This window comes from Nothobranchius furzeri, chromosome 2, assembly GCF_043380555.1.
Source record: "Nothobranchius furzeri strain GRZ-AD chromosome 2, NfurGRZ-RIMD1, whole genome shotgun sequence".
NCBI classification, from domain to species: domain Eukaryota; kingdom Metazoa; phylum Chordata; class Actinopteri; order Cyprinodontiformes; family Nothobranchiidae; genus Nothobranchius; species Nothobranchius furzeri.
The window spans coordinates 16,578,742-16,604,793 of record NC_091742.1 but is presented as its reverse complement, the minus strand read 5'-3'; the positions used below and the strand labels follow the sequence as shown (position 1 = coordinate 16,604,793).

Genomic DNA, 26,052 nt, shown 5'->3' with positions numbered 1-26,052 from the left:
AATGATGAACTATTATAATACATTTCTTCTCTAACATCTGTAGTGAAAATTATTTGACTACGGGCTGCATGGTGACGCAGTGGTTAGCACTGTTGCCTCGCAGCACGAAGGTTGCAGGTTCCAAACTCGGCTGCGGCCTTTCTGCGTGGAGTTGCGTGTTCTCCCCATGCATGCGTGGGTTTCCTCCGGGTACTCCGGTTTCCCCCACAGATCACAACATGCCCTATAGGTTATAAATTGTAAGTCGCTTTGGATAAAAGCGTCTGCTAAATGAATAAACATAAACATTATTAATAATGAACAATAAGATGTGATATTCCGTATAAATATGAAATATCAAACTGATTCACCTATGAATGTGTAATCAGAAGATTTGAGTGTTCATTTACTTGTTCAGGGACCATAAACACGCTTCGTATTAATTCAGACAGTCATGTAGTTTATAAAAATGAATGGATTTCTTTTCCCTAAACTAATGCTTATACATTACAAGATATGAATGGAATGATGTGTAATGTAATGGAGATTAAGTGATTTAATGTGATGTGTGGAACGTTGTAATGGAAGCTAGATGTTGTAAAACCTTCTAGGTATCTGAGAGAATTTGTAGTCTGGGTTGTAAAATAAATTTGGCTGTTTGTTTACCTAGAGATTTATTTATAAAAAACTTCCGACGCAATCTGTGTCGAGTCTACGCACCCTTTTGTGTGCAGATTCTTGTGCAATTCAGGGGGTCAAGAGGTCGTGCTGGTCACTTCCGGTGGAGTGGACCTCTGACATCATGAACCTGTAGATTAGCTCCGATAGGACCCGTCTAGTCTGATGTCTCCACAGGTGACAGCAGGAAGCTGGAATGTTTGTTTGCATCTAAGTCTGTTTGTTTGGCTCTTAGAAGAGCCGTTTGTCTGATATCAGCTGCAGCGTTGCAGACGGGCACCTCCAGAAAATTTTGATAGCGGTGGCCAGATGGGGCCAAAGAAATTTTTGGGGTGGCACACCAAATTGGTCTTTGTGGTAACTCTGGTTGAATTTAGTCTGTGGCAGTTTTGTGCTGCACTGCGCCTTTATTCATTTTTATTAAAATAACAGTACGTATCCAAAACATTTCACTTAAACTTTACAAACACAAACATTTGATTTAAACATCTTGTTCATTCAACACATATGATTATTCCAACTTATGAGCTGTAAAGTTATTTATAATTCAGGATGACTTCCTCAGAGTGAAAATGCAGGAGTCTGCATGAGGCCTTGGGTGAGAATGTTTTGTCTTCTTGTACAAAAACAAGAGGCAAACACCACCAGGTCAAATTTGAAGCTAAATGCAAACCGATCAGCTCTTTGATAATCAGATGTCTTTTTCCACTGAAGGAATTAGCATTAGCAGGTGTTATGGCCACCAGCCTGGCGTCTTCAGGTGTTTTATCCCAGGTGTGGGTCGTCAGAGGGATTCAGGTCAGCTGTTCTCCTCAGCAGCCTGGAAGAGAGGAGGAGGGGCGGTGTCGGGCTGGTGCCCAGGGCACCAGATGGCTTCGACCGCTTCTTTTCCATTATGTTTGTGAGTGGTGATATGTCAAACAGTACCTGTATCCCTCCATCATCATTCTCTGAGATCCCTCCACCCCCACCTGATGAAGGGTGCTATTGAGCGCACTATCCCACCCTGCATCCACAGAGACGCGGCGGACACAAGGAGGCGCAATAAAATCACTATATAAACGCAAACAATGACTTTGTTGTGCTTTTATTACAGAAATATTATCATCACTCATCACTTTTATTATTATGAAGAACATGCAATTTCTATGTTTTGTTTATGTATTGGTTGATGCTAAAAAAATTTAAAAAATAAAAAAAGGAAATTAAATGCCGCCCCCTCCAGACTGCCGCCCTGTTCGGCCGCACATGTTGCACATATCAACCTCCGCCCCTGGCAAGATTTCAACATCTGGCCTGCAGAGAAGACATTTCACTGAAACATGACCTGGATGGCACCATTTGTTGTTGACAAGCACTGCCACTCCACCTCCTTTTCTTTTCCCGCTCCTCTTCAGATCTCTGTCTGCTCGTACAGTCAGGAATCCTGGCAGAGAGACGCTGGAGTCGGGGATATGGTCCTGCAGCCACGTCTCAGTGAAACACATAACACTGCACTGCCGAAACTCTGGCTGTGTCACATTGGGTGGAGCTAACCTCTCCATGAGTTTTCCTGTTTGCAGGTGGGCGCACCCGGAGAGCAGCTGCTGCAAATTCTCTCATCAGCTCGCAGGGGATTTAAGGAGCGGTGTGATAACTCACCAGTGCTTATGATTATCTGTAATATTGCAGATTATAATGAATAGTTCAGATTAAAACTACTAATATATAAAATAATTTTAACAACTGTAATAATCTAGATTATAATAACTGTAATAATTTACATTATAACTGTAATAATCTAGATTATAACTGTAATATTCCACATTATAATAGCTGCAATAATTTACATTATAATTGTAATAATCTAGGTTATAATAACTATAACAATCTACATTATAATAACTGTAATAATGCTGATTATAACTATAATAATCTACATTATAACAACTAATAATCTAGATTATAATAACTGTAATAATTTACATTATAATAACTGTAATAATGAGGATTATAATAACTTATAACCTACATTAAAATAACAGTAATAATCTACATTATAATAACTGCAATAATGCAGATTATAACTAAAAATTACATTATAACTGCAATAATGCAGATTATAAGAACTGTAAAAATTACATTATAATAACTAATAATTTACATTATAATAACTGTAATAATTTACATTATAATAACTAATAATGCAGACTATAATTATAACTGTAAAAATGTAATAAAGGCAACAGCAGACCGAAGGAAGTCATTCACCAGCTACGTCTGGGTTTGTTCTTAGTTTAAACAAAAGTTTAAAGGTGTCATTAATTGTTATTAGAGTTTGTTATCGTTAAATAACATGTAAATAAAGCTTCATCAAGGCTTACATAAACAGTCTCGTTGAACACGAGTAGAAAACAAAACAAGAGATAAGACTATAATAAAACTTTCAGAGACAGCATGAATTAAACCTTTACTTTGTTGGACGTGTAGCTAAAGGCTAACATGATACAAGCATGACGCTAATGATGTGAATACTAATGACTAACATGAACATGCTCAGCTTTGTGAATACAGTCACAAGATGCTAACATAAACAGTGCTAGTGTACTGGAGCAGGACCTCTGAGCTAACAACATGCTAACAATAATGTTAAATGGTAAATGAGCTAAACTTGACCCAGAGCACTTGGTACTACAGTGAATCTGGTGGTATCCTGAATGCACAAAGATATTAGCATGATGCTTATTAGAAAATAAATGTGGACATCAAATAGAACTTAAGAGTCATCTGCATCTCTCTGGTCTCGGGTCAACTCAAAAACACGAAGCAACACCTGATCCTGTTCAGGTGTGTGACCGTAACGGTGCTCGAGGGCAGCTCCAACATCTGGAGCTTATTTCTCTGTGGGGTTTGTGACTCTGCCCATGAAGAGCAGGCTTCCAGTGCTCTCCTGGTAGATGATGAAGATGAAGGGCCTGTTGAAGGTCAGACGTGGTGGAGGTGTGGAGAAAGCAGTGGACTCACTTCCTGCACCACTCGGGTCACTTCTGCTGTCATCCACAGAAATGACAGATTTGTGACAAACCTGAAGACCAGAAAAATGTTGCATCAGCAAAACTGTTATTAAACTACAACTCTAGAAGACCAACGTTCTGGTCCTGGTGACTCAAAGAACTCGAAACACAGCTGAACACAAATCAACAAGCAAGAAAGACACAGAAAGGAATAAAGGAGGGGAGCTGTGCTGTTGCCTAAGAAAGACCTAAACCAGAAACTGGAGGACGCCAAACCAGGATCTGAGGGTGAGGACGTCTGGGACAGTCCAGACTGGATTAAAACCTCCATGTCGTGTCCCTCTTTCCTTCACCGTGAAGAATCCATGAGGATCTGTAGTCTCTGCCTGTCTGTAGACAGACAGCCACCCCCACGTGTTCTAAATAAAGACCTGTTCAAACCAGAAAAGCAAGGTTCTGTGATAGGAACCTGGAGATTTACACTTTAGAGCTTTAAAACCTTTCACCATTTCACTTCTGCTGAGCAGCAGGTGACCTTCCAGTGCCACTTTTATTCTAATAAAATGAGTTTCATTGATCCAGGACCTGTGTTTGTTAGGGAAACCAGGCTGCTTAACCCTACAACTACTTGCAAGAGGACTGGTCTGGTTTTCTCATACTACCTGTGAAGGTAAAGCATGGATGCTCCTGATGAGCACCTCCACCTTTCTTCACTAACCTCTGTGAGCTTGACTCCATTAGCTCCGCCCATGTTGCTGAAGTCAGCATCATCCTGGAACACCTGAGTTATGTCCAGGGTCTGAAAGATGTTCTTCAGAGAATATGAACGCTCTAACAGGAAGCGAGGAAGCTGCACCTCCAATTTCCTGTTTACAAAATAAAAGTTAACATTAGCATTAAGAGTGATGACAGGAGGATGAGGAGCTGGAACCTTCATCTGCCAACTTCCTGATTGGTAGACGAACATTCCTCCTCCTCTAGAGTTGGAAAACGAAGACAAAAGAGAAACATGAAGTGATGTGTCCTCACGTCTTCTTCAGTTTCTGGACCCAGGCCTGGATCTTCTCTGATGTCACTCCCTCCTCCACAGAGGTGATATCTGTGATTTCATCAGGCAGCACCGCCAACATGGCCACTCCATCTGCCATAGGCAGCTTGAGCACGCCGGCCTTCAGCGAGCGGTCGTACGCCAGTAAGAACTTACCGGCCCGAAACATCATGGGAACCATGACGACTCGATATTTGTTGACGTAGAAGCGCTCATCTTGAGTGAACGTTTGGTTGAAGATGGGGTTGAAGCGAGCTGAAACACCACAGACCTTCAGTTAGAAGAGGAGGAGGTCTAGCTGAAACCTGGACCCAGCTTCAGTGGCACGGACTGTGTCCTTCTCACCTTGGTAGGAAGCAGCGGAGACGACCAGCAGCTGGGTTTGGGGGTCCAGGGTGGACAGAACCTGCTGGATCTGGGTCCCGGTCTGCTCCTGGGCCCAGGCGTTGATGGCATCAAGAGCTTCAGGAACGGCGGCGTAGAACAAACTCTGAACCTTCCCCCCAAACTTAGTCTGAACCAGATCCTGGTAGGAGGGAGACACGGACAGTCCCTGTGCAGGGAAGATGGCCACACCCTGCTGAATACTCGTGGAAGCATCCATCAGAGTCCTAAACTGATCTGGAGACAGAAGGAAAGCCACAGTCACACAACCCGAACACTGCTTCATCTTCTGATCTCTGACCCACCTGGAAGAACCTCAGGGTCCAGTCCGACCAGCGTGAGTCCCTGTAGCAGCTGACTCCGCGTTGAGCTACCGGTTCCACTCAGCAGTGCCACCAGAGCAGCGGACAGCACGAGCGGACACAGGAAGACGTTGTCATCGGTGCGGCTGGAAACGGCTCGATACAGTCGGACTCCGAAGTCTGCATTTCTGTTGACCAAGTCCTCCACAGCTGGGTCGAGGCGTTCTGGAACAACTGGACCCAGACGCAGGAGGAGGAGGAGGAAGAGGCGACAGACCGCATGGACAGAAGGAGTCATGGTCTCCTGCTGAAGGGCAGCCAAGAGGACACACATCAGAACCAGTTCTCTTGAACCTGGGACAACTGGATAAGAGAGAAGGTTCTGGAGGAGCACTACCACACCTCAAACAGACGTTCTGGTCCTGAGGTTGGTTCTGGTTCTGTTTGAATTTAACCTGATCACAAACGTCAAGAGATGCATCAGAACATCAGCTGATGACCAGAATCAAACGCTAATGCCAAAGGCGGCTCGTCCATAGGGGGCGCTAGGGCGCCGTCCAGCCAGTCTCACCAGAAGAGGAAGAAAATAAATCACAAAACATAAAAACATGAAAATCAAACTAAAGGATCTCTACATCATACGGAGTACAAGTGCTGTGTATAATCTGCATTAAAGTGTAGTTTAAAAACGTTATTTACACGTTTAGCACTACAGAATCGTCTTGTGACGTATTTCCTGTTATCTCTACCAATGGCTCAATCTCAATACTCACCCTGCGTCCTTCAGCAAAAACCTACAGAGCATCAACTAATCGTCCTAAAAAACTAGTTTCATTAGAAAATACATATTTTCAGAAAAGGAACTTGAGTCTTTTCTCCTGCAGCGACTCCACATTGATGCAGACTTGGCTGAAGTGTGGATCAAGGATGCAAAAGGGGCGCACTATGCACTCATATCTCTGCAGATGGCAAGAGTACAGACGGTCTTTTCTTAAGTAAAAGTACAGATACCTGTGTAAAAAACTACTCTGGTAAAAGTGAAAGTACTGAGCGAATTTATTTACTTAAGTAAAAGTAAAAGATACAGGCTCTAAAAAGTACTTAAGTACGAAAAGTAAAAAAATTAAACCTTAAATAACAGAAAAAAAGCATCTGGTTTGGATTGAGAAGTTTATTTCAGCAACACGACAATAATTCCTGGAGATATGATGCTATTAATGTTATTGCTATCACCACATACGGGAGCATTTAACTGAAATAGTTTTTTCGGCAACTTGACTTAAAACATTGTGATCATGGAATCAAGGTATTGTGGGCAGTCTAAGGTACACCTGTGCACTACTCATGATGTCAGATCAGCATCTTGATGTAGCACACCTGTGAGGTGGGATGGATCATCTCAACAAAGCACAGGTGCTCACTATCACACATTTAGACTGATTTATGAACAATGGTTGAGAGAAATGTGATATTGTGTATCTGGAATGAATTTTTGATCTTTACGCCCATCTCATGAAAAATGGGAGCAAAAACAAAAGTGTTGCATTTATATTTTTGTTCAGTGTATCTAGACCATTTTGAAAATGTAAGGAGTAGAAAGTACAGATATTTGGGCTCAAATGTAGGGAGTAAAAGTAAAAAGTTGTCAGAAAAAAGTACTTAAGTACGGATACCTAAAAAAACTACTTAAGTACAGTAACAAAGTATTTGTACTTCGTTACTTCCCACCTCTGTACCTCTGGTCGGGATCGCGCATTTGAAGGGTGTAAGTGCGAGTAGTGGGATCGGGCTATAGACCTACGCTAACTGGTAGGAGACCAGCAGGGCAGAGTCTCAGCTCAGGTGTGGACAGAAGCAGAAACTGCACAGTTCACCGTCCTTGTAGAGCAACTGAGTACACCTCATGGAGCTTTGTTGTTATGAAGAACCAGAAAATGATGGAATGTCGCGTCAGAGGCTTCTGAACACACTCCTGCAGGAAATAAGTTTTACTATAACACAGATTATTACAACCTTAATCCAGCAAAGTAAGACTGAGTGAATGCTTTTACCTTCCTGAACTCAGCTTTGTTTGTTTTATGCTGAATTTGCACATATTGGTGAGTTTTAAGCACGTTTTTGGAACAATGTTGCTGTTACCGTCTGTTGGTGTGACATAATAATGGTGATTTGGCGTTCCCTAGTGGTGATATGTGGATAATGCATCCGAAGTCAGCCCAGTCATGCAAATTTCACTTAATTATTAGAATAATGAGCGAAGAGGATATTTTAATACGTTCATAATGTCAACACTTTTCTAATCGGCCTTTCTCCTGAAAAACTTTTGTTTTTGACTAGAAATACGATGAAATAATGATTACATATTAACGTTTTAGACAACTTTTATTTAAACGCGTTAGAAACTCGTGTTTAGTGAGTATTTTTAGATTATTTTGTTCAGTTTGCTTGAATTTTGCTGTTGGTTTAAAAAACCAGGAATGTGACTCGAAATTACAAATATTTTAAAGATTTATTATTTTTGTTCAAATAAACTGTCGTTTTCATTTATCTGCCCATAAACCTATGAGGTGCCATTTGTAAAGTCAAACAGTCATATTCTAACAGCAATATTTTTGGTTATTTAGCATATCATAAGAGAAAAAATTGGGAGTTCACTTTTTTGAAGTCATAATTTTCACCATGTGATTCATTCATTTATAAATGTTAAAGTTTCCAAATAAATACTTAGTTAGAAAGCTAAATATTTAATTTATAGTTAAATATTTATTTTGCAAACTAAATATTTAGGTCTGATCTAAATATTTAGTTTGTAAAATAAATACTTAATTCACTAACTAAATATGTAATTTACTAATTAAATATTTATTTGGGAACTAAATATTTAATTTGTAAATTAAATATTTATTTACCGAAAAAAATATTTAGATCCCAGCAAAATATTTATTTTGGAGCTAAACATTTAGTTTGCAAAATCAGTATTTGGGAAATAAATATTTAAGTCTGACCCAAAAATATAAAATATAGTGTGGAGCTAAATAACATCGTGGAAAATAAATATTTAGCTGGTACTTAAACATTTAGCTAATATGCAAATTCACTTGCCAAAAAGCGGAAGTTGGTTACCAAAATAAAAGCTGGATCTCGCTAACCTCTTTATAAACTCTTGCTCCGAACCCGAACTTGTTTTATCTCCGGTCCTATTCTTCTTCAGCCAACACGTCGGACATGTTCAGAAGAATAGAACTGGAGATAAAACAAGTTCTGGTTCGGAGCAAGAGTTTATAAAGAAGTTAGCGAGATCCAGCTTTTATTTTGGTAACCAACTTCCGCTTATTGGCAAGTGAATCTGCATATTAGCTAAATGTTTAAGTACCAGCTAAATATTTATTTTCCACGATGTTATTTAGCTCCACAATATATTTTATATTTTTGGGTCAGACTTAAATATTTATTTCCCAAATGCTGATTTTGCAAACTAAATGTTTAGCTCCAAAATAAATATTTAGCTGGGATCTAAATATTTATTTCAGAAAATAAATATTTAATTTACAAATTAAATATTTTGTTCCAAAATAAATATTTAATTAGTAAATTAAATATTTTGTTAGTGAATAAAATATTTATTTTACAAACTAAATATTTAGATCAGACCTAAATATTTAGTTTGCAAAAGAAATATTTAACTACAAATGAAATATTTAGCTTGCTAACTAAATATTTATTTGGAAACTTTAACATTTATAAATGTATGAATAACATGATGAAAATATGACTTCGAAAAAGTGAACTCCCATTTTTTTCTCTTATGATATATAAATAACCAAAAATACTGCTGTTAGATTATGACTGACTTTACAATGGCACCCCATATAAACCATCGTTTTGTAGGGAAGCTAATGGATAGGAAATATGTTAATAGTACATATTTAGTAAAATAACTTTAAATAACTCGTTATTCATTCGCAACTTCCCATAACAGGTCATGCAAATCCCACCTGGCATGATCTTTTTGGCACAACACCTGTTAAAGGGATAGTGTGTATTTTTCCTGGCGATAGGGGGCAGTAGATACCTAAAGGATTTCAACCAAGCTGTATTTTTGTGTTGGAGTAAGACAAACTTCAGCTAAATAACAAGCACATCAGATTCCCTTTCATCACTGGCAACTAGTGAGGGGGTAAATGTGTAAAACATCAATGTTTATTAATGGTGAAAGTTTTGTAACCCTCCCGCAGAAGGAAACGTGACATCTAATATGGCGTCGCCCAGAGACTTAGGGTGTTTTTCAATGCCAAGGAACCTTGCCTTGATGTCTTGGCCCCACCCCGGTTGCCTAGGAAATACGTCATCAGGAACCTCTGAGACGTGTTATAATGTTCATGTTCTTCCGAGGCATGTGTTCTCTGGCGATAGGGGGCAGTAGATACTTAAAGGATTAGGTATATGCCGTTTAGCGAGCTAAGCAAGGATACACAGGAGGCCTCTTGTAGCCTAGCCTTGGTCAAAAATTACCCAGAACACACCGCGGTATTTTCAAAAGGATGGTGGATCAGAAGGCGGCAACTACTTCAGGGAAAATTTCAAGTTTGAAAGTCAACTAATTTAAAATGGGAGGGGAGGGGGGGGGGGGTTTAGATCCAAAGCAGTGGTCGCTTAGTAGTTGCAGCTTCGGTGGCTAGCAGGTAGAAACTCACATATTTAACAGATATAAACACAATTAAAAAGTAAAAGGTTCGTTATATATCTATATTGAAACTTATGCGTATAAAATATAACGTTATCTCAAGTCTGTTGCATCTAACCATTTTCTTTGACCAAGGAAGGACAGTGTTCTTGTAGGCAAGGCACCTGGCCTCGAACACCCTTAGACCCGCTCTCATGTAATTTAGAACATTTTATGGTTGTATGTTACGAAGCCGCCAATATTTTTGGACATCATTCATTTTCAACAATATTTTGATGGATATTTCCAGAGATTAATAATAAAAACTACAGTGTCTCTTTAAATTGTGCCCTACCAAAAAAAAAAAAAAAAAAAAAAAAAAAACACCGTCACCAGCCGCGACTGGCCAATGCTAACGAACCCCAGAAAAACAAAAATCGGCTCTCAGATCTGGTATCGGTGCATCTCCAATATGTTTACTCTCATCAGCTGATGAACAACGACGTTCAGCTGAGCGGACCCACATCCGGTCAGCTGAACCACGCCCACGGTCCATCCCCGCTGCTTTAGATGGTTCTGGATGTTTGGACCAGCTGGTTCTGATTGGGTTTTGTTGCCACCATGATGTACTGATACGCAGCAATAAACCGACGAGGCCACCATGACGTAACTGATCCTTCTGACTGATGTGGCTGAACAGTAAACAAACAAACAACAAATGGACAGCAGCGTGACCCACCCGCTGTTTCTTCCGTAGGTCCTTTGATCTTCAGTCTGGAGCTTCACGCGCTGAGCATCACTGACAAGCTCGCGATCAGACGACAGCCGGAATCAACGCAAGCGCGTGGAACGTGAAGCGAACGTTTCAAAACAAAACTCCCAAGCAGCAAACAGATTGTGGGCTTCGGGTTAGCCTGACAGAACCGGAATGATCCAGCCAGTCCTAACATGTCCTCGGCTCTGAGACGTGCTGTCCCGAGGAGAGGAGCACGCAGCAGCACGCATCCTCAGGCTTTTATTTTGTTGAACAAGATCTCTGGTTGCATTAGCGACACCTGGTGGATTCCGGGTGTATAACACTCAGGTTGGCCTTTTTCAAGGTAGCAGCAGGTGTTTAATCAGATGTGTGGTCCAAGCGCTGTCACATCTGGGCCAGCACGGACCGGACCGGTGGTGTCGGCCCGGTCCGCTACCGGAAGGGTTAGTTCACACACTCCTCATGCCTGAGTGTGTGGGGCACAAGTCAGTGTGTGTGTGTACTTGTGTCTTGGTTTAAGTGGGCACATTCTTACTTGAGCCTGGACTGGGGACATTTTGCTGGTCCACAGTGTGAAACACCCTAAAACCTGGTTTTGGTGTGAATTAGCTTTTAGTTTAGGTTAGGGTTGGGAATACAACCCTATTGATTAGGGTTAGTTATGGGTTAGGCATAGAGGAGTCACTAAAATGAATGGAAGTAAATGGAGGTCCACACAAACATATAAATACAAGTGCGTGTGTGTGTGTGTGAGCAGTGAGGAGAGACACAGCTTCTGTCAGAAGTGACCGTTACTTCTCAGTAACCAGAATGGTGCATGCAGGAAGCTCCTGCTGGTTGATTCTATCCGCTCTCTAATGGTAGGCGTGTGGTTGAGCCGGCCAATCACTTGGTAGTGTGTATTGGACCTGTTCATCCCAAGTAGACTGTCCTGGTATGAGGGCTGAAAAACCAACTAGTTGAGCACGAGAGTGCATGGCCAGTGGCGCCTACAAATTAGGGGTCTGGTGGGGCTGGAACGGGTGGTGTAGAGTTCACATATAAATCTGAAAGACTTATCAGGAATGTGGAAATACGGGCGGGGTTTAATTCGCGCGGGAAAGTCAGCGGCGTCCTCCACTTTAGGGTAAACAAAGGCGGGCACGAGCTGTGCTGCTTCTGGACACTGAACCACATTATTGTATTAATATGCTGTGTGTCCTCATAATCTTGTGACATACACACAGTCAGTCCCACTGAGCAGCAGCTCGGTTCTACAGACAGATCTTTACTCAATAGCCTCCAACATGCGCCCCCCCCCCCCCCCCGGCTGTCTACCCACCAATCGGAGGCGGTAGGCGTAATTTCAGTCGGCCAATCAGTCCGTAGTGTCTCCTCAGTCCGACTGCTGGGGAGGTGGTCTGAAAAAAAGGGTCGCCTCGGAAACGGGAACACAAATCTGAGCCATGTGTGAAACCAAAATGCGGTCCCGTACCATAACGCTAACCCTGTTACCACATGCAGCTGTGAAGATATGTGGAGTTGTTGTGCAACAGCATTTTTATAGAACAAGCATTTTTCAAAAGTAGATCTTTGGATCCTATACAGATGTTAAGCGTCTAGATGCTCTTAGCCTTAGTACTCGTGTTCATTTTATTCTGTTGATGGTCCTTTATTCATCCTTTGGCAACAGTCTGCATCCTCCGTAGTTGGGCTGTTTGTTAGAAACCTGCTGAAGGTTTCAGAAAACAGGCCTGTTTACTGCAGGTGAGTTCACTGGGCTTGACGCTTCAAGCTGAGGACATTCTGGAGGGTTCTACAGTGAGCTTAAACCACACTAGACTAAACGTTACATCAATCCAGGGTCACCATGGTAACCACCTACCTCTTCCAGAAGGGGTGTGGCTGAGAAGTCTACCTGAGCTCCAGAGGTATAACTACCAGAATAACCAACTCCCAACAGAAGCACAAACAGCTCATTTGTTACTCGCGGATTTGTTCTTGTAACAAATCCTCAACGAGGAGTCCCTTCTGAAGCATCAGACTCATGATGTAACCACACGTAGCTGCTTGTCTGCAGGAACCAATCCAATGTGCACAGATATTAGAACCGATGAGAACGCCACACACACGTTCCTGTGATGATAGGTGACATCTGACAGTCACTCAGGCAACACGACTCCACGGACCCCCTCCCTCCAAACCGCTACGTGTCGACCATCACGAGCTAGATGAGGAGCAAACACCACCTCCAACCTGCGCAGGGTGCTGCTCTCGTCACCGCGGGAGACCGTTTCCTGGAGGCGTAGCATCATCAGCCGAACCATGACCTGATTGGCCCAGGCCAATCCCAGGGCCGGACACACCGAGGACGATGAAGGACTGAGACACAGAGACACGAGTCAGTCCCCTCCAAACATCAGAACTAAATCAAATGACCATAAGCCATTTACCCCAGACTGTTAGCTGATTGGCTGAAAACATCTGTGACCTGAAAAAACAAACAACATACCATCAGCAAAGAAAATGTACAGATGAGTAAACAACAGTGTTCATGGCTCTAATGTCAGAGACACAAACAGGAAGTAAATATTTTCCTCCATGTTTCTGCTGATGACTGAAAGACGGCGGTCATCCTCTTCATCAGGTTTGGCTGGATCAAGCTCATAAGCTCTGAGAGCCCATCCGACGTTGGGTTTTTAGGACACTCAGTGTTTTTTCGTAGAGATGTCGGTTTTATAATAACTTTGTGATTTTTAAAAACGCCTTCTAGTTTGGTAAAACTGTTAAAGTTTGAACCAGCTGACGATAACTGGTCCTTCAAACCTTTTAGTCTTGTTTTTGTTTGGTATTATTTTAATAATGCCCTCCATCGGTTTGCTCGCTTGTTTTTAGAACCTTTTATGACAAATCAACACATTTTTAATTCCACTGTCATATTTCTTACGTTACCCCCTCCTTCACATTTTAACATCTCCAGTTGGGGTCATAACACTCGCCAAACGTGGGTTAAAATGGATGCAGGTCATTTATGGTATCAGCTAACAGAGCTCAATGTCTCCAACAGGCTTGAGGCCACAGAAATAAAGACCCTGCCCCCCCCCCCCCCCCCCCCCCCCCAGCTGAGGACAGATGTGCATTACCTGGTTAATGCAGAGAACAGATGCGTCAAACTCCTGGCTCAAGTAGTGCAACATGGAAGATAAGATGAGCAGCTGTTTATTCCTCTCCAACCAATCATCCGCCTGAAACTCACACCTGAACAGAGATGCCACCGAGTCAACCACGATGAGGCGGACCAGACCCTGACCCAGCAGCAGGGGGGCACGGCGAGACAGGCACACCTTTAGAGATTCCTGTAAGCAAAAACACCTGGAAGCAATCAGCCATTCAGCAGCTGCAATCTGATCTCAGGTCAGAATAAAACTCACCAGGTCAGCTGTGTGCTCAATGTAGATGTGGTCACTGAAGCAGAGACAGCTGTTCAGAGACGAAGGGACATCAGAGCGCAGGACGGACTGTCCTGCAATCAGCTGCTGCAGGCGCCTGATGGGAAACTGGTCCTCTGTGCAGATGTACAAAGCTCCTAGGAAAAACAGTCCAACGCCTCGTTAATGTTCTTTCAAAAGAGACGATGCGTTCACTGACACTGTACCAACTGGTGATGCATTCACTGACCTGAGCTCAGGCCACCATGCTCGGGTGGATACTGGACTGACAGGCACAGCTGCAGTCCCAACTGGGTCTTCCCCGCTCCGCTCTCTCCGGACAGCTCTGTGATGGCCCCCACAGGGAGACCCCCCCTCAGCAGCAGGTCCAGGACAGGACAAGCAGCACTGAGCCTCAGGGAGGACTTAGACCTCTGACGCTCACTGTGGTGGAGCTGCAGGGCTGAAGCCACAAACACTCAGCTTCACAACATGGCACCACATGACAGGGGTTCCGTGACATCATCAAATTGTCTGACCTGTGGTTGGACGATGTCTCCTGCACGCAGCAGCAGCAGCAGTGAGCAGCTCCTGGACCTCAGAGCAGGACAGAGCCGTGCGCCTCTGGAGGTCTGGACCAGAGAGATACAGGACATCTCTGACAGACTTGAGCTGGGCTGCAGAAATGCAGTGAGACGTCACAAACAGCTGTTTCCCGTACAGCGCTACCCAACAACAACACGACTAACACCAAGCTGCAGTTGGCTTCCGGTTCGAGAAATGGCTAAAGGACCATTACACTCAACTTTTCTCTACTCTTACCATTTTTTATCTACTCAAGCTCAAATACTACAACATCTGCACCCTTCACACTAGATTTGGGTGATTTATTCGAGTCTTTTCTAAAAAGGCAATAAAAAAATAAATGAGAAAACTTCAAAAAGCCAGATTTTAGCATGTTTTCTGCATCTAGATCACACTAATGAAACAGCTAGACTGTTCAAACCTGGACTAGATCATTCTGCACTACTAGCAAAACAATTCAAAATAACTCGGAGATTTGTGAAAGCTTTACACAAAGGTAACTTATTACCTTTAATGTGTGTCGACCATTGTGACCTGTTTTTGCACATTTAAACTTTTTTGTTTTCGTCAGTTGTTCTCTCTCCATAGAAGATACCAAACATCTGACCCAGCATTCTGTATGGCTGTGATAGAGCGGACATCTACTGAGAACAGGGTTTCTGCAGAAATCAGCAAAACAAATTTAATGCTTTTTAATGCCATTTTAATGCCATTTTTAACCTTTTTAATGCCATAAACAAACACACGTGAGAATCCACGGATATATATGTACATAAAAAAATCCTCTGAGAACTCAATGTATTATAATGTACCCTGAGATAAACAACAAAAAAATGTATGCCTGGAACATAGCAAATACATAGTTGCATGGAATGTTACATGTTATTGAACATGCTACAGCATTTTTTTCACACACAACAGGATTAATGCATGTGCCTTAGCTCACTAGTTTTTGATTCCAGCTCTGACTCAACATCTGTCAGTTCGCTGCATTTGTCCCTGTATCTCTTCCTTAGAGTATTAGATTTTGTTATCATTTGAGCCATGAGCGTGCTCGGTTTGTTTTCTACCTGTTCAGCTAGTTGATCAGCATCTTTCTGAAGGCTGACACACACCACCCTTAATATCTCCTTTTTCTTTTTCAGCTGTTCTAGCTCATCTTCCAATGCTTTTCTCTTAGGTCCACGCCTGGCACCCTCTCTCTTTAACATACTCTCTTTAAGTTTTGGCCATACTTCAATAGCTCTCTCTCCAACAGGAAGATTTTCCACCCATTTGTGTCCACAGAATGGGAGTGGAAAAAGAGATGAGCCTGTAAGTTTTGTAAAATCTTCTCTTCTTGCAGGGACATTGTGAAAAAGAAAGTGCATTGCTCTTAACAGTTTCTCAATATTCCATTTACAGTGGGGCAAAAAGTATTTAGTCAGCCACCGATTGTGCAAGTTCTCCCACTTAAAATGATGACAGAGGTCAGTAATTTTCATCATAGGTACACTTCAACTGTGAGAGACAGAATGTGAAAAAAAAATCCATGAATTCACATGGCAGGATTTTTAAAGAATTTATTTGTAAATCTATATATGTAATTATGTAATATAAATATGTAATTTAATGTAAATATAGTAATTTCAAAATAAGCTTATTAAAACTATCTAAAAGCAAAAAACCTCAACAAAATGAACACATCTTGTCTCTTTAATTCATTGGAATACCACTTCATAAACAAAAAGGACAAATATACTCACTTTGAAATGGTGCAGCAAATCTTTAGCCTTTGAATGTCCCATAAACTGAGATCCAAGATAACGTGACTGGACAGCACCAGCCTCCCAAAATCGAATATGGACGTCTAGTTGTTTATTTTTTGTGGACTGGATGAAGCTTTCATCAAACATCAGCACAAATGGTCCAGCGTTGGTAGCTGCAGAAATCAGTTCTTTTTTTATATGTGGGGTGAGTCCAAACTTTAAAACGTAGCTTGTCTTGTCCTTTCCACAGGTGAAAGATTTAGCCATTTCAGAATCCGAAAACATTGCCTGGAACAACTCCGAAACACCTTCATTGGATGCATAGGAGTGGTGCTGCACGGCAGTGTACAGACACCAGAGCACCTCTGCCTGAAGCACCGCAGGCGATCCAAACAATTTTTGAAGCGTGCTTGATGTTCCGACGGCAGGGTTCGCTGCTGCAGTTGTGCTGCTTGTTGTGGTCGTGGTAGTTGCAGAAGATGTCGCGTTGCTAGTTACAGAAAAGTAACTAGTCACGGTTAGCTGCTGTCTGCCTTTTACGGCTGCTTTGTGGTTGTCCGACTGCATGTGCGATTTCACAGCGTTCACACCCATTGTACCAAGTTTAATACAACCAGCTCAGTGACCTAGTGGTAGAGTGTTCGTCCTGAGACTGGGAGATTAGGGTTCGATTCCTGGTCGGGTCATACCAAAGACTTTGAAAAAATGGGACCCAATGCCTCCCTGCTTGACACTCAGCATTAAGGGGTTGGATTGGGGGGTTAAACTACCAAATGGTTCCAGAGTGCGGCTGTGTCTGCAGCTCACCGCTCCCCCAGGGGATGGGTCAAATGCAGAGAACAAATTTCGCACACACATCAGTGTGTGTGACAACTTATGGAACTTTAACTTTAATTTTTTTTTTTTTTTTTTACAAACAGTACAAAATCCTTCTCCATCTTGACCATTAACGGGCTGCAGCCATACCTTGAATTTATCGTTTTCCAACCACTTTTGCTGGAATTTGCATTTCCCCATTTTCCAAACGTTTACTCCTCATGATCCAGCTTCTTGTCGAACATCCGGTTTTACGACAATTCAACAAGAAACCTGTCAGAACAGAAGTAATAATCGAAATGGTTCTGCCAGCGTGTTGACTCAAACATACGTTTCATACAATTTCACAACAAATCACAATAAAGACAAAAAAATTAAAATTATTTAAGAATATTTCTCGAAAAAATTTAATGCCACTGACAATCTAATTTAATGCTTTTTAATGCCATTTAAGGCCTTAATTTTAGAAAATTTCATTTAATGACTTTTAATGCTTTTTAATGCCCCGCAGAAACCCTGTGAGAAACTACGACCAACGCCATGATGTTCTCATTCTCCTCCTTTCAACTTTTTAGTTGTTTCTAACGCAGAAAGTTATCCAGTTATTGAACTTATCCTTAAAAAACAAGTTTGGACTAAAAACTACAGACCCATTTCTAAATGATCCTTTATCTCTAAAATATTGGAAAAGGTTGTGGCAGATCAGCTGATTACTTCTCTGGAACTACACACCAGGTTTGATAAATTCCAGTCTGGTTTTGGTAAAAAGCATTCAACAGAAACAGCTTTGCTTTAAGTTTCCAGTGACATCATGATGGCTGCAGACAACGGGACGTTTACAGTGTTAGTATTATTAGATCTTTCTGCAGCTTCTGATGCTGTTGATCACAGCACCTTCATTAACAGACTTGGTGACTCGGTGGGGATCTCTGGAACTGTTCTAGACTGGTTTAGATCGTACCTTTCTAACAGAAGTTAGTGTCTGTAGAAACCAGATCATGTCAGATTCTACTGATCTGTTCTGTGGGGTACCCCAAGGCTCCGTTTTGGGTCCACTGTTGTTTCTACTGTACATACACCCTCTCGGACAGATAACTGATTATTTTCATAATGTCTCTTATCACCTATATGCAGATGGCATCCAGCTGTACTGCTCCTTTAAAGATTCTGAGTTCTATAAACTGTCTGAATTACTAGAGTCTATCAGCTATCACCAGCTGGCTAGAAGATCCTTCAGTTAAACTCTGAAAAGACTGAATGTCTGACCATTGCCCCTGAGAGCATGGTTCTCCTGATAAGTCTAAAACTTGGTCATTTATCCTCTGCTGTCAAGACAAACTTAAGAAATTTAGGTGTTTTTGACCAATCAATGTCTCTTGAAGGTCACTCAAAAACATTGGTCCTAAACTGTTATCATTTAAGAAATACCTCCAAACTGCGAAGGTTGGTGTTCAAACGTGAACCTGAAACGGTTCTCCATGCCTTTATCTCCTCCCGTCTAGATTACTGTAACACACTCCTCACATGTTTTAACAAAAAAGCCCTTGACCGCTGTAACGTCACGTAATGGCCTGGTTTTAAGACACACAGGTCAGATACACAGCCTGGGTCACCTTGCCCTGGCTGCGACTCCAATCTGCGTCAAGTCAGTTCACACAGGTCACAGTAACTAAGTTAAAGGTAACTGCTCTCACATGATCTTTTCCCATAACACCAGAACTTTCTATCTTAAGGGAGGCGTGTTTCTGAGGATTTGTTAAATCTTCCTTCTACATCAAAACCTGATTCATTAGAAATGATAATAGCCATCTTTTAAAACAGAACTCTCGTCAGATGCGAGGGAGTTCTAGAGAAGTTGGGACGGCCGCTCAACACTCTTTAACCAAACAAACGATTTCTGTCACGCTGGCAGAATTGCTCCGACACAACAAAACGACACCTGCAGAACAAGCCGATGATACGAGATTTCTTAAGAATCTGCAGACGCAAACCAATTCCACCTGTGTGCCTGCGGCATCTCTAGGACCAGAGAAGTCGGTACCATCAGTCTTCCCTACCGGACCCAGTACCCCGAGACTGTTCAACATCCTCCTCTGACCTTCGGATCCACGGTGAGGGTCGCCTGACGGTGAGGTAGAACACAGATTGGGTCTGAATGCTCTTTAATAAGAACAACTTAGCTTATTGACAAAACCAAATTCTTTCTCCACCCAGAACGCGTCCTCTCTTTAAGATACACGTTCTGAGACATTGCTTCAACCGCAAACAAAACGCACTTCACCTTAGATTCATCCAAACACAGGGTTGTTTTAGTACCAAAGCTTTTATAAATTGTCTTTTAAATTGTCATGTTTAAATTGTTTAGTAATAAATTTCTTAACCCTTTTAAACTTGACTCTTTCTTGAAATAAACACAGAGTGGGTGTATATTGATCACTGAACAAGCAAAGGTCTTTAGATCTTCTGAATTAACAAATAACTTTTGCTATTAAATTAAATCTTTAAAAATAAATATTATAATCTTTTGATTAACATAGACCAAGCAAGTTGATGTATGAATTTATATCATCCATATATATATATATATATATATATATATATATATATATATATATAATGGCCGGTTTTTTATTGTGGCCGGAAGGAATGTGGATACAAGCAAGTACCACGGGGGGCGGTTGTGTCATCCGTCTCACTTTTGATTTGCCAGTGATAGAACGCGAGGGTAACTTTAACCGTGCAGAGACGAAGAGGAGGCGAAAATTTGATATCAAGTTCAAAGAGAACATGCTGATTATGCTGCAGAACACTGGGAAGCAATAGGGGTTGCATGAACTAGTCGACTTCACTATAGTGACTTTTTATGCCTGTCATCGACTAGTCGCTGTCACGTGATAATGACCGGCAAGATGCAGTCCTCGGAAAAGACAGCAGCCTGCTGTCAGCAGGTGACAAGCTCCTGAGTGTCGGGAGGCAACGCGCTGTGCCAGAGCGTCGGTACCAACACCCGCCGTAAAACGGACATTTAACCAAATTGTGACGTTTACCCTCTTGCAATTTAACATTCCCCTCACCCCCATCCTAACCTTAACCAGCTTGCGCATGCAAAGTTCTGATTGTTGACGCGCTCCAGACATCTGCGTCCTGAGCACGGCCACAGTAACATTATCAAATCAGGTGTCGCCACCTCAAAAACTAATTTAACACGCGATCGTTCATGTCGGTTCATTTCCTTTTGTTTTCTGTCTTTTATTTGTGCCTGATGCTTTTCGCTGCTGTGGAGCGGGGCGCATCACCTTGTCCTCCGGTGATGCACGAGCAGCGCACACTCCGCTGTTTTTGCAGTCGGTAGATCTTTTAGAACTGCAGTTCAAAGGTGACTCATAAGGTGAATATATATGAACCCAGGTAGCAGTTTTTCTTTAGGATGGAGAGGAGATGCAGGAAGATAATAAACAGGCAGGACAGAAAAATAGTCAAATAAAAACAAGTTAGTTTTTGTAGCTGCTGGTTGCAACAAACAGACACCATTGAAGGTAATCAGAAGTGAGGAACAGAAAATGAAATAATTATTTTCATGTTTAGAGCAGCAGAAACTCGAGAGGCTGCAGGCGCATCAGTGAGTTTGCAGCCACTGCGCAGGGGGAGGGGGAGAGGGCTGAAGCAGAAACTACCGTTGTTAAAAGAAATGTGTTTAACTTTGAAAATGTGGGCGCAATTTTAATTGTCATAAACTCCAGCGAACCATTAGTTCATTTTGCTCAAATAGAAATTGAGGCCTGCCTCTAATTCTGGCCCTTCTTCCAATAAAGGCCTGGAGCTTGATGAGCTTGAGTCAAATACAGGCCCAGGCCTGTATTAGAGGATTTACAGTATCTGTATATAAATATATGCAAGTAAATTTCATTCGTCAATATGTTTGATCTTCTTAGGAATTAAAACATAAGCTGATAGCAACAGCCTTTAATTCCTAGATATGTAGTTCATTAACCCTACACCGCCTTCAGTTGGACCAGAACTCTGCAGCGAGGCTCCTAACTGGAGCAAACAGAAGAGCACACATCACTCCTATTCTGAGGTCTCTGCACTGGTTACCCGTTAACTTTAGAGTTCATTTTAGAGTCCTGACTAGAACTTTCAGGGCTCTACATGGTCAAGCTCCTCCCTATATTACTGACCTGTTAAAGCCTTGTGCTCCAACCCAGCCCTCAGGTCCACCCACCAGAACCTTCTAGAAGTTCCAAAGACAGAAACAAAAGTCGAGGTGATTGCTCCTTCCAGACTGTTGCACCCTGACTCTGGAATGATCTTCCTTTATCCATACGTATCGTTGACAGTCTGGACACTTTTAAAAAAAGCTGAAGACCCTTTTATTTAAAGCTACTTTCTGGAGTTTTCCTCTTTCAGTGATTGTGTATGATTTGTCAGAAATCCGTTAAAGTGATTATCTCATCATGTACTGTGATATAATATAAGCAATACGTCTTTTTTTTTTTGCTAAGCACGCCCCTTGCCCGACAGAGCTCCGTGCAATAGGAAACTGAGCGCCGACCAGAACTAACCAATAGCGTTAGACTGCCGCTTAGACGCTTCAAATTTAAGGAATACCTTGTCTGACGCAGAGTTGATGAACTTTTCATGGACAAGAAAGTCTCTAAAATGTAAATATATGAAAACACAATATGACATGACAATAATACTCATAAAACAGCGTGTTTTAGCTCTGTTTGTCAGCTACAGAAGCACATTTCTAAAACAGAAACGTGAAGTCGCCATCTTAAAAAACAGAGGAACAGCGTTTTTGTGTGATACGCTTGTCAGCCACTAGATGGTGCCATCGGATAAGAGACATACTCCGGAAGGAAGCTTCAACTAAACCTTTTATTTTCTTATTTTAACTCAAATTTGTATCTTTCATTTGTTTTATGGTATTTTATGACTTTATTTTTTCTAATTTTAATCTATTGCTGTTTGGAGATCATTATGTTTTGTTTTGATCTAAGTGAAGCACTTAGTGACTATGTCTGTGATAAGTGCTGTATAAATAACATTTACTTACTTCCTTACTACTTGTAGTTCTTCCATGTCTTGTGGCAACCTGGCAGCAGCCAGCCCTGCCCCGTGTCGAGTCTACACAATTCGATGTGGAATTTCTGCAGCAGAAACCATCTGAAAGAGGGGAGGCTACATCGATGCAGACTAGGGTGAATTGCAGATCATGGGCAGAAAAGGGGCGTGATCAACTTCCAGAACTTCCTAACTTCCAGACCAATGAGGACGGCTCATGAGCATGCAACCCCTGAATTTGGACACAGCCCTTGTTAATCCAAAGGTTTCAGATGAAGGCAACTGGACTTCTTTGGTTTCTTGAAGATGTTTCTCTTCTCATCTGAGGAGCTTTGTCAATCCTAACTGGAATATGGGAGAGTCAAGATTATAAACTGTAGCTGTCTGTTGTTGTTTAACAAGCAGAAACTACTCTGGGTACCCCTCCTCTCCATCCCCTGATGAGTCGTTGGCCTCTATTGAGAGGGAGTGGTTGTGTTGACTTGTTGTGCTCTTTCTACCAATTCCGCCTTAACAGGTGTTATGTCGATATGTGTTCCCCCCTTGAGATGGGTTTCTTTTGCACCCAGATGCGAGTGGAAACGACCCACTCACAAAAAGTAACCCTCACCCTAACCACAGCCACCCTGTCACCAAAAATGTATGTTTTGCATAATCTAAATTTTTGAAATTATTACGTGTAGCACAATATTTATGTTTTTTTTCAGGGTCATGTTCAGGGTTAGGACACACATTTTTTGCGAGTGGATGGTATAAACGCAGCTGGGTGCAAAAGAAACAGATCTTGAGGGGGGAACAGTTATCGATGTAACATCTGGATCCTCAGGTTTTCCTCTTTCCTATTTGTTTTCTCATATTAATTTTTTTCCTTCTATTTTTAACCATATATTTAAACTTTCTCCCAGGGCTGCCACCTCACCGTGGTGGTGGTGGTGGTGGTGGGGGGGGTGAGTCTAGTTTGATCCTAGGAGCTAAGTTGTCTGAGGCTTTATGCCTCTGGTAGGGTCACCCATGGCAAACCCTCCAATAGAGCCAGGCCTGTAGTTGGGACACGATGGCGAGCGCCTGGTGGCCGGGCTTTTACTCATGGAGCCTGGCCGGGCACAGCCCGAAGTTGGTCCCCCTTTTATGAGCTCACCACTCGTGGGAGGGGCCAAAGGGGTCGTTATGTGGATGTCACCTCTCTGGTGGGGAAAGAGCCGGAGTTAGTGGTTGAGAGGTTCTGGCTAGATTTAGTGGACCCACCTCAATGCACGGCCCTGGCTCCAGAACCAGTTTCCCTCCTCGAAAAAGGTTGGACTTTCTACCAGTCTGGAGTTGCCCCCACAGAGAGGCGCCGAGCAGGGGCGGGCATAGTAGTTGCCCCCCATCTGAGTGCCTGTACATTGGGGTTTACCCCGGTGAACGAGAGGGTAGTCTATCAATCAATCAATCAATCAATCAATCAATCAATCAAAGCTTTATTCATAAAGCGCCTTCCGCAACCCTGTCAGGAAGCCCAAAGCGCTGAAAATGGTATAGTTGTAGGTAAATATATTGAATAAATCAACAATAAAAGCAATTCAAATTACAAAATACAAATTAAAAGATAGATGAAACATTCTGGTACAGGACAAATGTGTGAAACACATTTGGATTGAGTGGATGGAATGAGTGAACCAATGAAAACTGTGAAATAAATTCAACATAAAAGAGGGCCAAAATCAAACATGTTCTGGAAACACCAAGCGGAGGAGGTGTGTTTTTAGGTGATTCTTAAAGACTGGCAGAGATGGGGACAGCCTAACTGAGGGTGGCAACTGGTTCCAGAGTAACGGTGCTAGGACTGAGAAAGCCCGGTCCCCACGGGTACGACACCTAGAACGAGGGACAGCGAGCAGGCCTTGGTCAGATGAGCGCAGAGCGCGTGATGGGGAATGTTTGTTCAGGAGAGTGGCCAGATAGGGGGGACCACCACCATGGAAGAAATGATAAACAAAGACGAGGATTTTGAATTGTGAGCGATAGCAAATCGGAAGCCAGTGCAGGGAGGCCAGAACCGGACTGATGTGGTCCCGTTTCCTGGTCCCAGTCAGGAACCTGGCGGTGCTGTTCTGCACAACCTGTAGGCAACGCAGTGATGACTGACACAACCCTGCATAGAGTGAGTTGCAGTAGTCAAGCCTAGAAATTACAAAGGCATGCAGTACCCGCTCCAGGTGGGCTCTCGACAGCATGGGCTTGATTTTTGCAAGGCGTCTAAGGTGAAAGAAACTGGACCGGATCACAGAATTGATGTGAGCATCAAATTTAAGTCCTGCATCAAGTTTCACCCCCAAACTGGTAACAACTGGTTTTGAGTATGGAGAAAGAGGGCCAAGATCAGCATAACGATCCACATTCCTGCTGTTGGGGTGAAAAACAATGAGCTCTGTCTTTCCCTCATTCAGATGCAGATAGTTGGCCATTAGCCAAGACTTCACCTCATTAACGCAGGAGACAAAGAACTGGATAGAGTGACCTTTCTCCTGACACAATGGAGAGTAAATCTGGCAATCGTCAGCATAGAGATGGAATGATAGGCCATGTTTACGAAAGATTGACCCCAGAGGTAGCAGATGAATGGCAAACAAAAGAGGACCAAGGATCGACCCCTGCGGGACCCCCCCAGCGGAGCCCCTCCCAAGAAGAAAAAACATCACCCAGTTTAACACAGAATGTCCTATTGTGGAGATACGATCTAAACCAATCCAGAGCTGACCCTTTAATCCCAACCCATCGTTCCAAGCGATCGAGTAGAATCCCGTGGTCAACTGTGTCGAAGGCTGCGGTCAGGTCTAACAGTCCCTCCACCTACGTGTGGGTGGATGAGTCCTGCCTGTGATTTATGCTCATGCACCAAACTACAGCTCAGAATACCCACCCTCTCTGGAGACCTTGGAGAGACCAGCTGGAGAGCTCTCCTTTTGGTGACCCCCTTTGAAGCGCCTCATGATTTCTAATCTTGAGAGGCGCTATAGAATATCTTCTTCCCTCATTCTGCTGGGGAACTTTAACACTCATGTGGGCAACAACAGTGAGACCTGGAGAGGTGTGGTGTTTAGTTACTGGACTTCTGTGCTCATCATGGGTTGTCCATAAAAAACACAATGTTCAAGCATAAAAGTGTCCAGCTGTTTTAGTGTGGTCCAGACGTACAAAACAGGCTCAAACCTGGCTTTCTTTAAGTTTCACGAATTACAAACTATGTTTTACATAATCTGCTATTAGTCTAGAATAATCTAGTACCGGTTTGAAGGGTGTAGGTGATGTAGTTTTCGTGCTTGAGCAGATAAAAGATGGTTGAGTACAGAAATTGGGTGTAATTGCCCTTTAGCCATTTGCAGAACCGGAAGCCAACTTCAGCCACTACCGAAACCTGATAGACTCTCCTGAGCTTCACCGTTAATCACGGTGGACGGGCTCTTACCTCTCCGAACCGCAGCGCTGATGTTCGGCTTAAGTTGCAGCTGATCCCAGATCATCTCTCTCCCGGTACCCGGTTCGAGCTAACAGGGGTCTGGTTTAGCTTTCCACTACGATAAACACCCGCCTGAACACAAGGCGTCATCACCGGGCGGGGCGACAGCGTGCGTACATAGTACGT

General features: G+C 42.6%; 2 protein-coding genes across 9 annotated transcripts; both read right to left on the bottom strand.

The window, feature by feature from the left end:
- Positions 1 to 3,087: 3,087 nt before the first annotated feature.
- serpina10a (serpin peptidase inhibitor, clade A (alpha-1 antiproteinase, antitrypsin), member 10a) lies at positions 3,088 to 11,280 on the bottom strand. Of its 6 annotated transcripts, none has more exons than XM_070548839.1 (7): positions 10,787 to 11,280; positions 5,787 to 5,950; positions 5,388 to 5,691; positions 5,044 to 5,319; positions 4,680 to 4,953; positions 4,369 to 4,516; positions 3,088 to 3,721 (listed from the first exon to the last, which is right to left on the bottom strand). In XM_070548839.1, the coding sequence occupies exons 3-7, from the start codon at positions 5,680 to 5,682 to the stop codon at positions 3,530 to 3,532; spliced, it is 1,185 nt and encodes a 394-aa protein (XP_070404940.1). In that variant the 5' UTR covers positions 5,683 to 5,691; positions 5,787 to 5,950; positions 10,787 to 11,280; the 3' UTR covers positions 3,088 to 3,529. The 6 variants fall into 6 exon arrangements, with proteins under 6 accessions (XP_070404940.1, XP_070404941.1, XP_070404943.1 ...); XM_070548840.1 differs by having other exon boundaries at positions 5,787 to 5,929; XM_070548842.1 differs by having other exon boundaries at positions 5,388 to 5,688; positions 5,787 to 5,839.
- Positions 11,281 to 12,325: 1,045 nt separating this feature from the next.
- Positions 12,326 to 26,014, bottom strand: xrcc3 (X-ray repair complementing defective repair in Chinese hamster cells 3). Of its 3 annotated transcripts, XM_070548846.1 has the most exons (9): positions 25,876 to 26,006; positions 16,542 to 17,633; positions 15,305 to 15,455; positions 14,751 to 14,888; positions 14,462 to 14,674; positions 14,215 to 14,369; positions 13,927 to 14,139; positions 13,237 to 13,274; positions 12,326 to 13,165 (listed from the first exon to the last, which is right to left on the bottom strand). In XM_070548846.1, the coding sequence occupies exons 3-9, from the start codon at positions 15,342 to 15,344 to the stop codon at positions 12,946 to 12,948; spliced, it is 1,017 nt and encodes a 338-aa protein (XP_070404947.1). In that variant the 5' UTR covers positions 15,345 to 15,455; positions 16,542 to 17,633; positions 25,876 to 26,006; the 3' UTR covers positions 12,326 to 12,945. The 3 variants fall into 3 exon arrangements, with proteins under 3 accessions (XP_070404947.1, XP_070404948.1, XP_070404946.1); XM_070548847.1 differs by lacking the exon at positions 16,542 to 17,633 and having other exon boundaries at positions 25,876 to 25,891; XM_070548845.1 differs by lacking the exons at positions 15,305 to 15,455; positions 16,542 to 17,633 and having other exon boundaries at positions 25,876 to 26,014.
- Between the last annotated feature and the right edge of the window lie 38 nt (positions 26,015 to 26,052).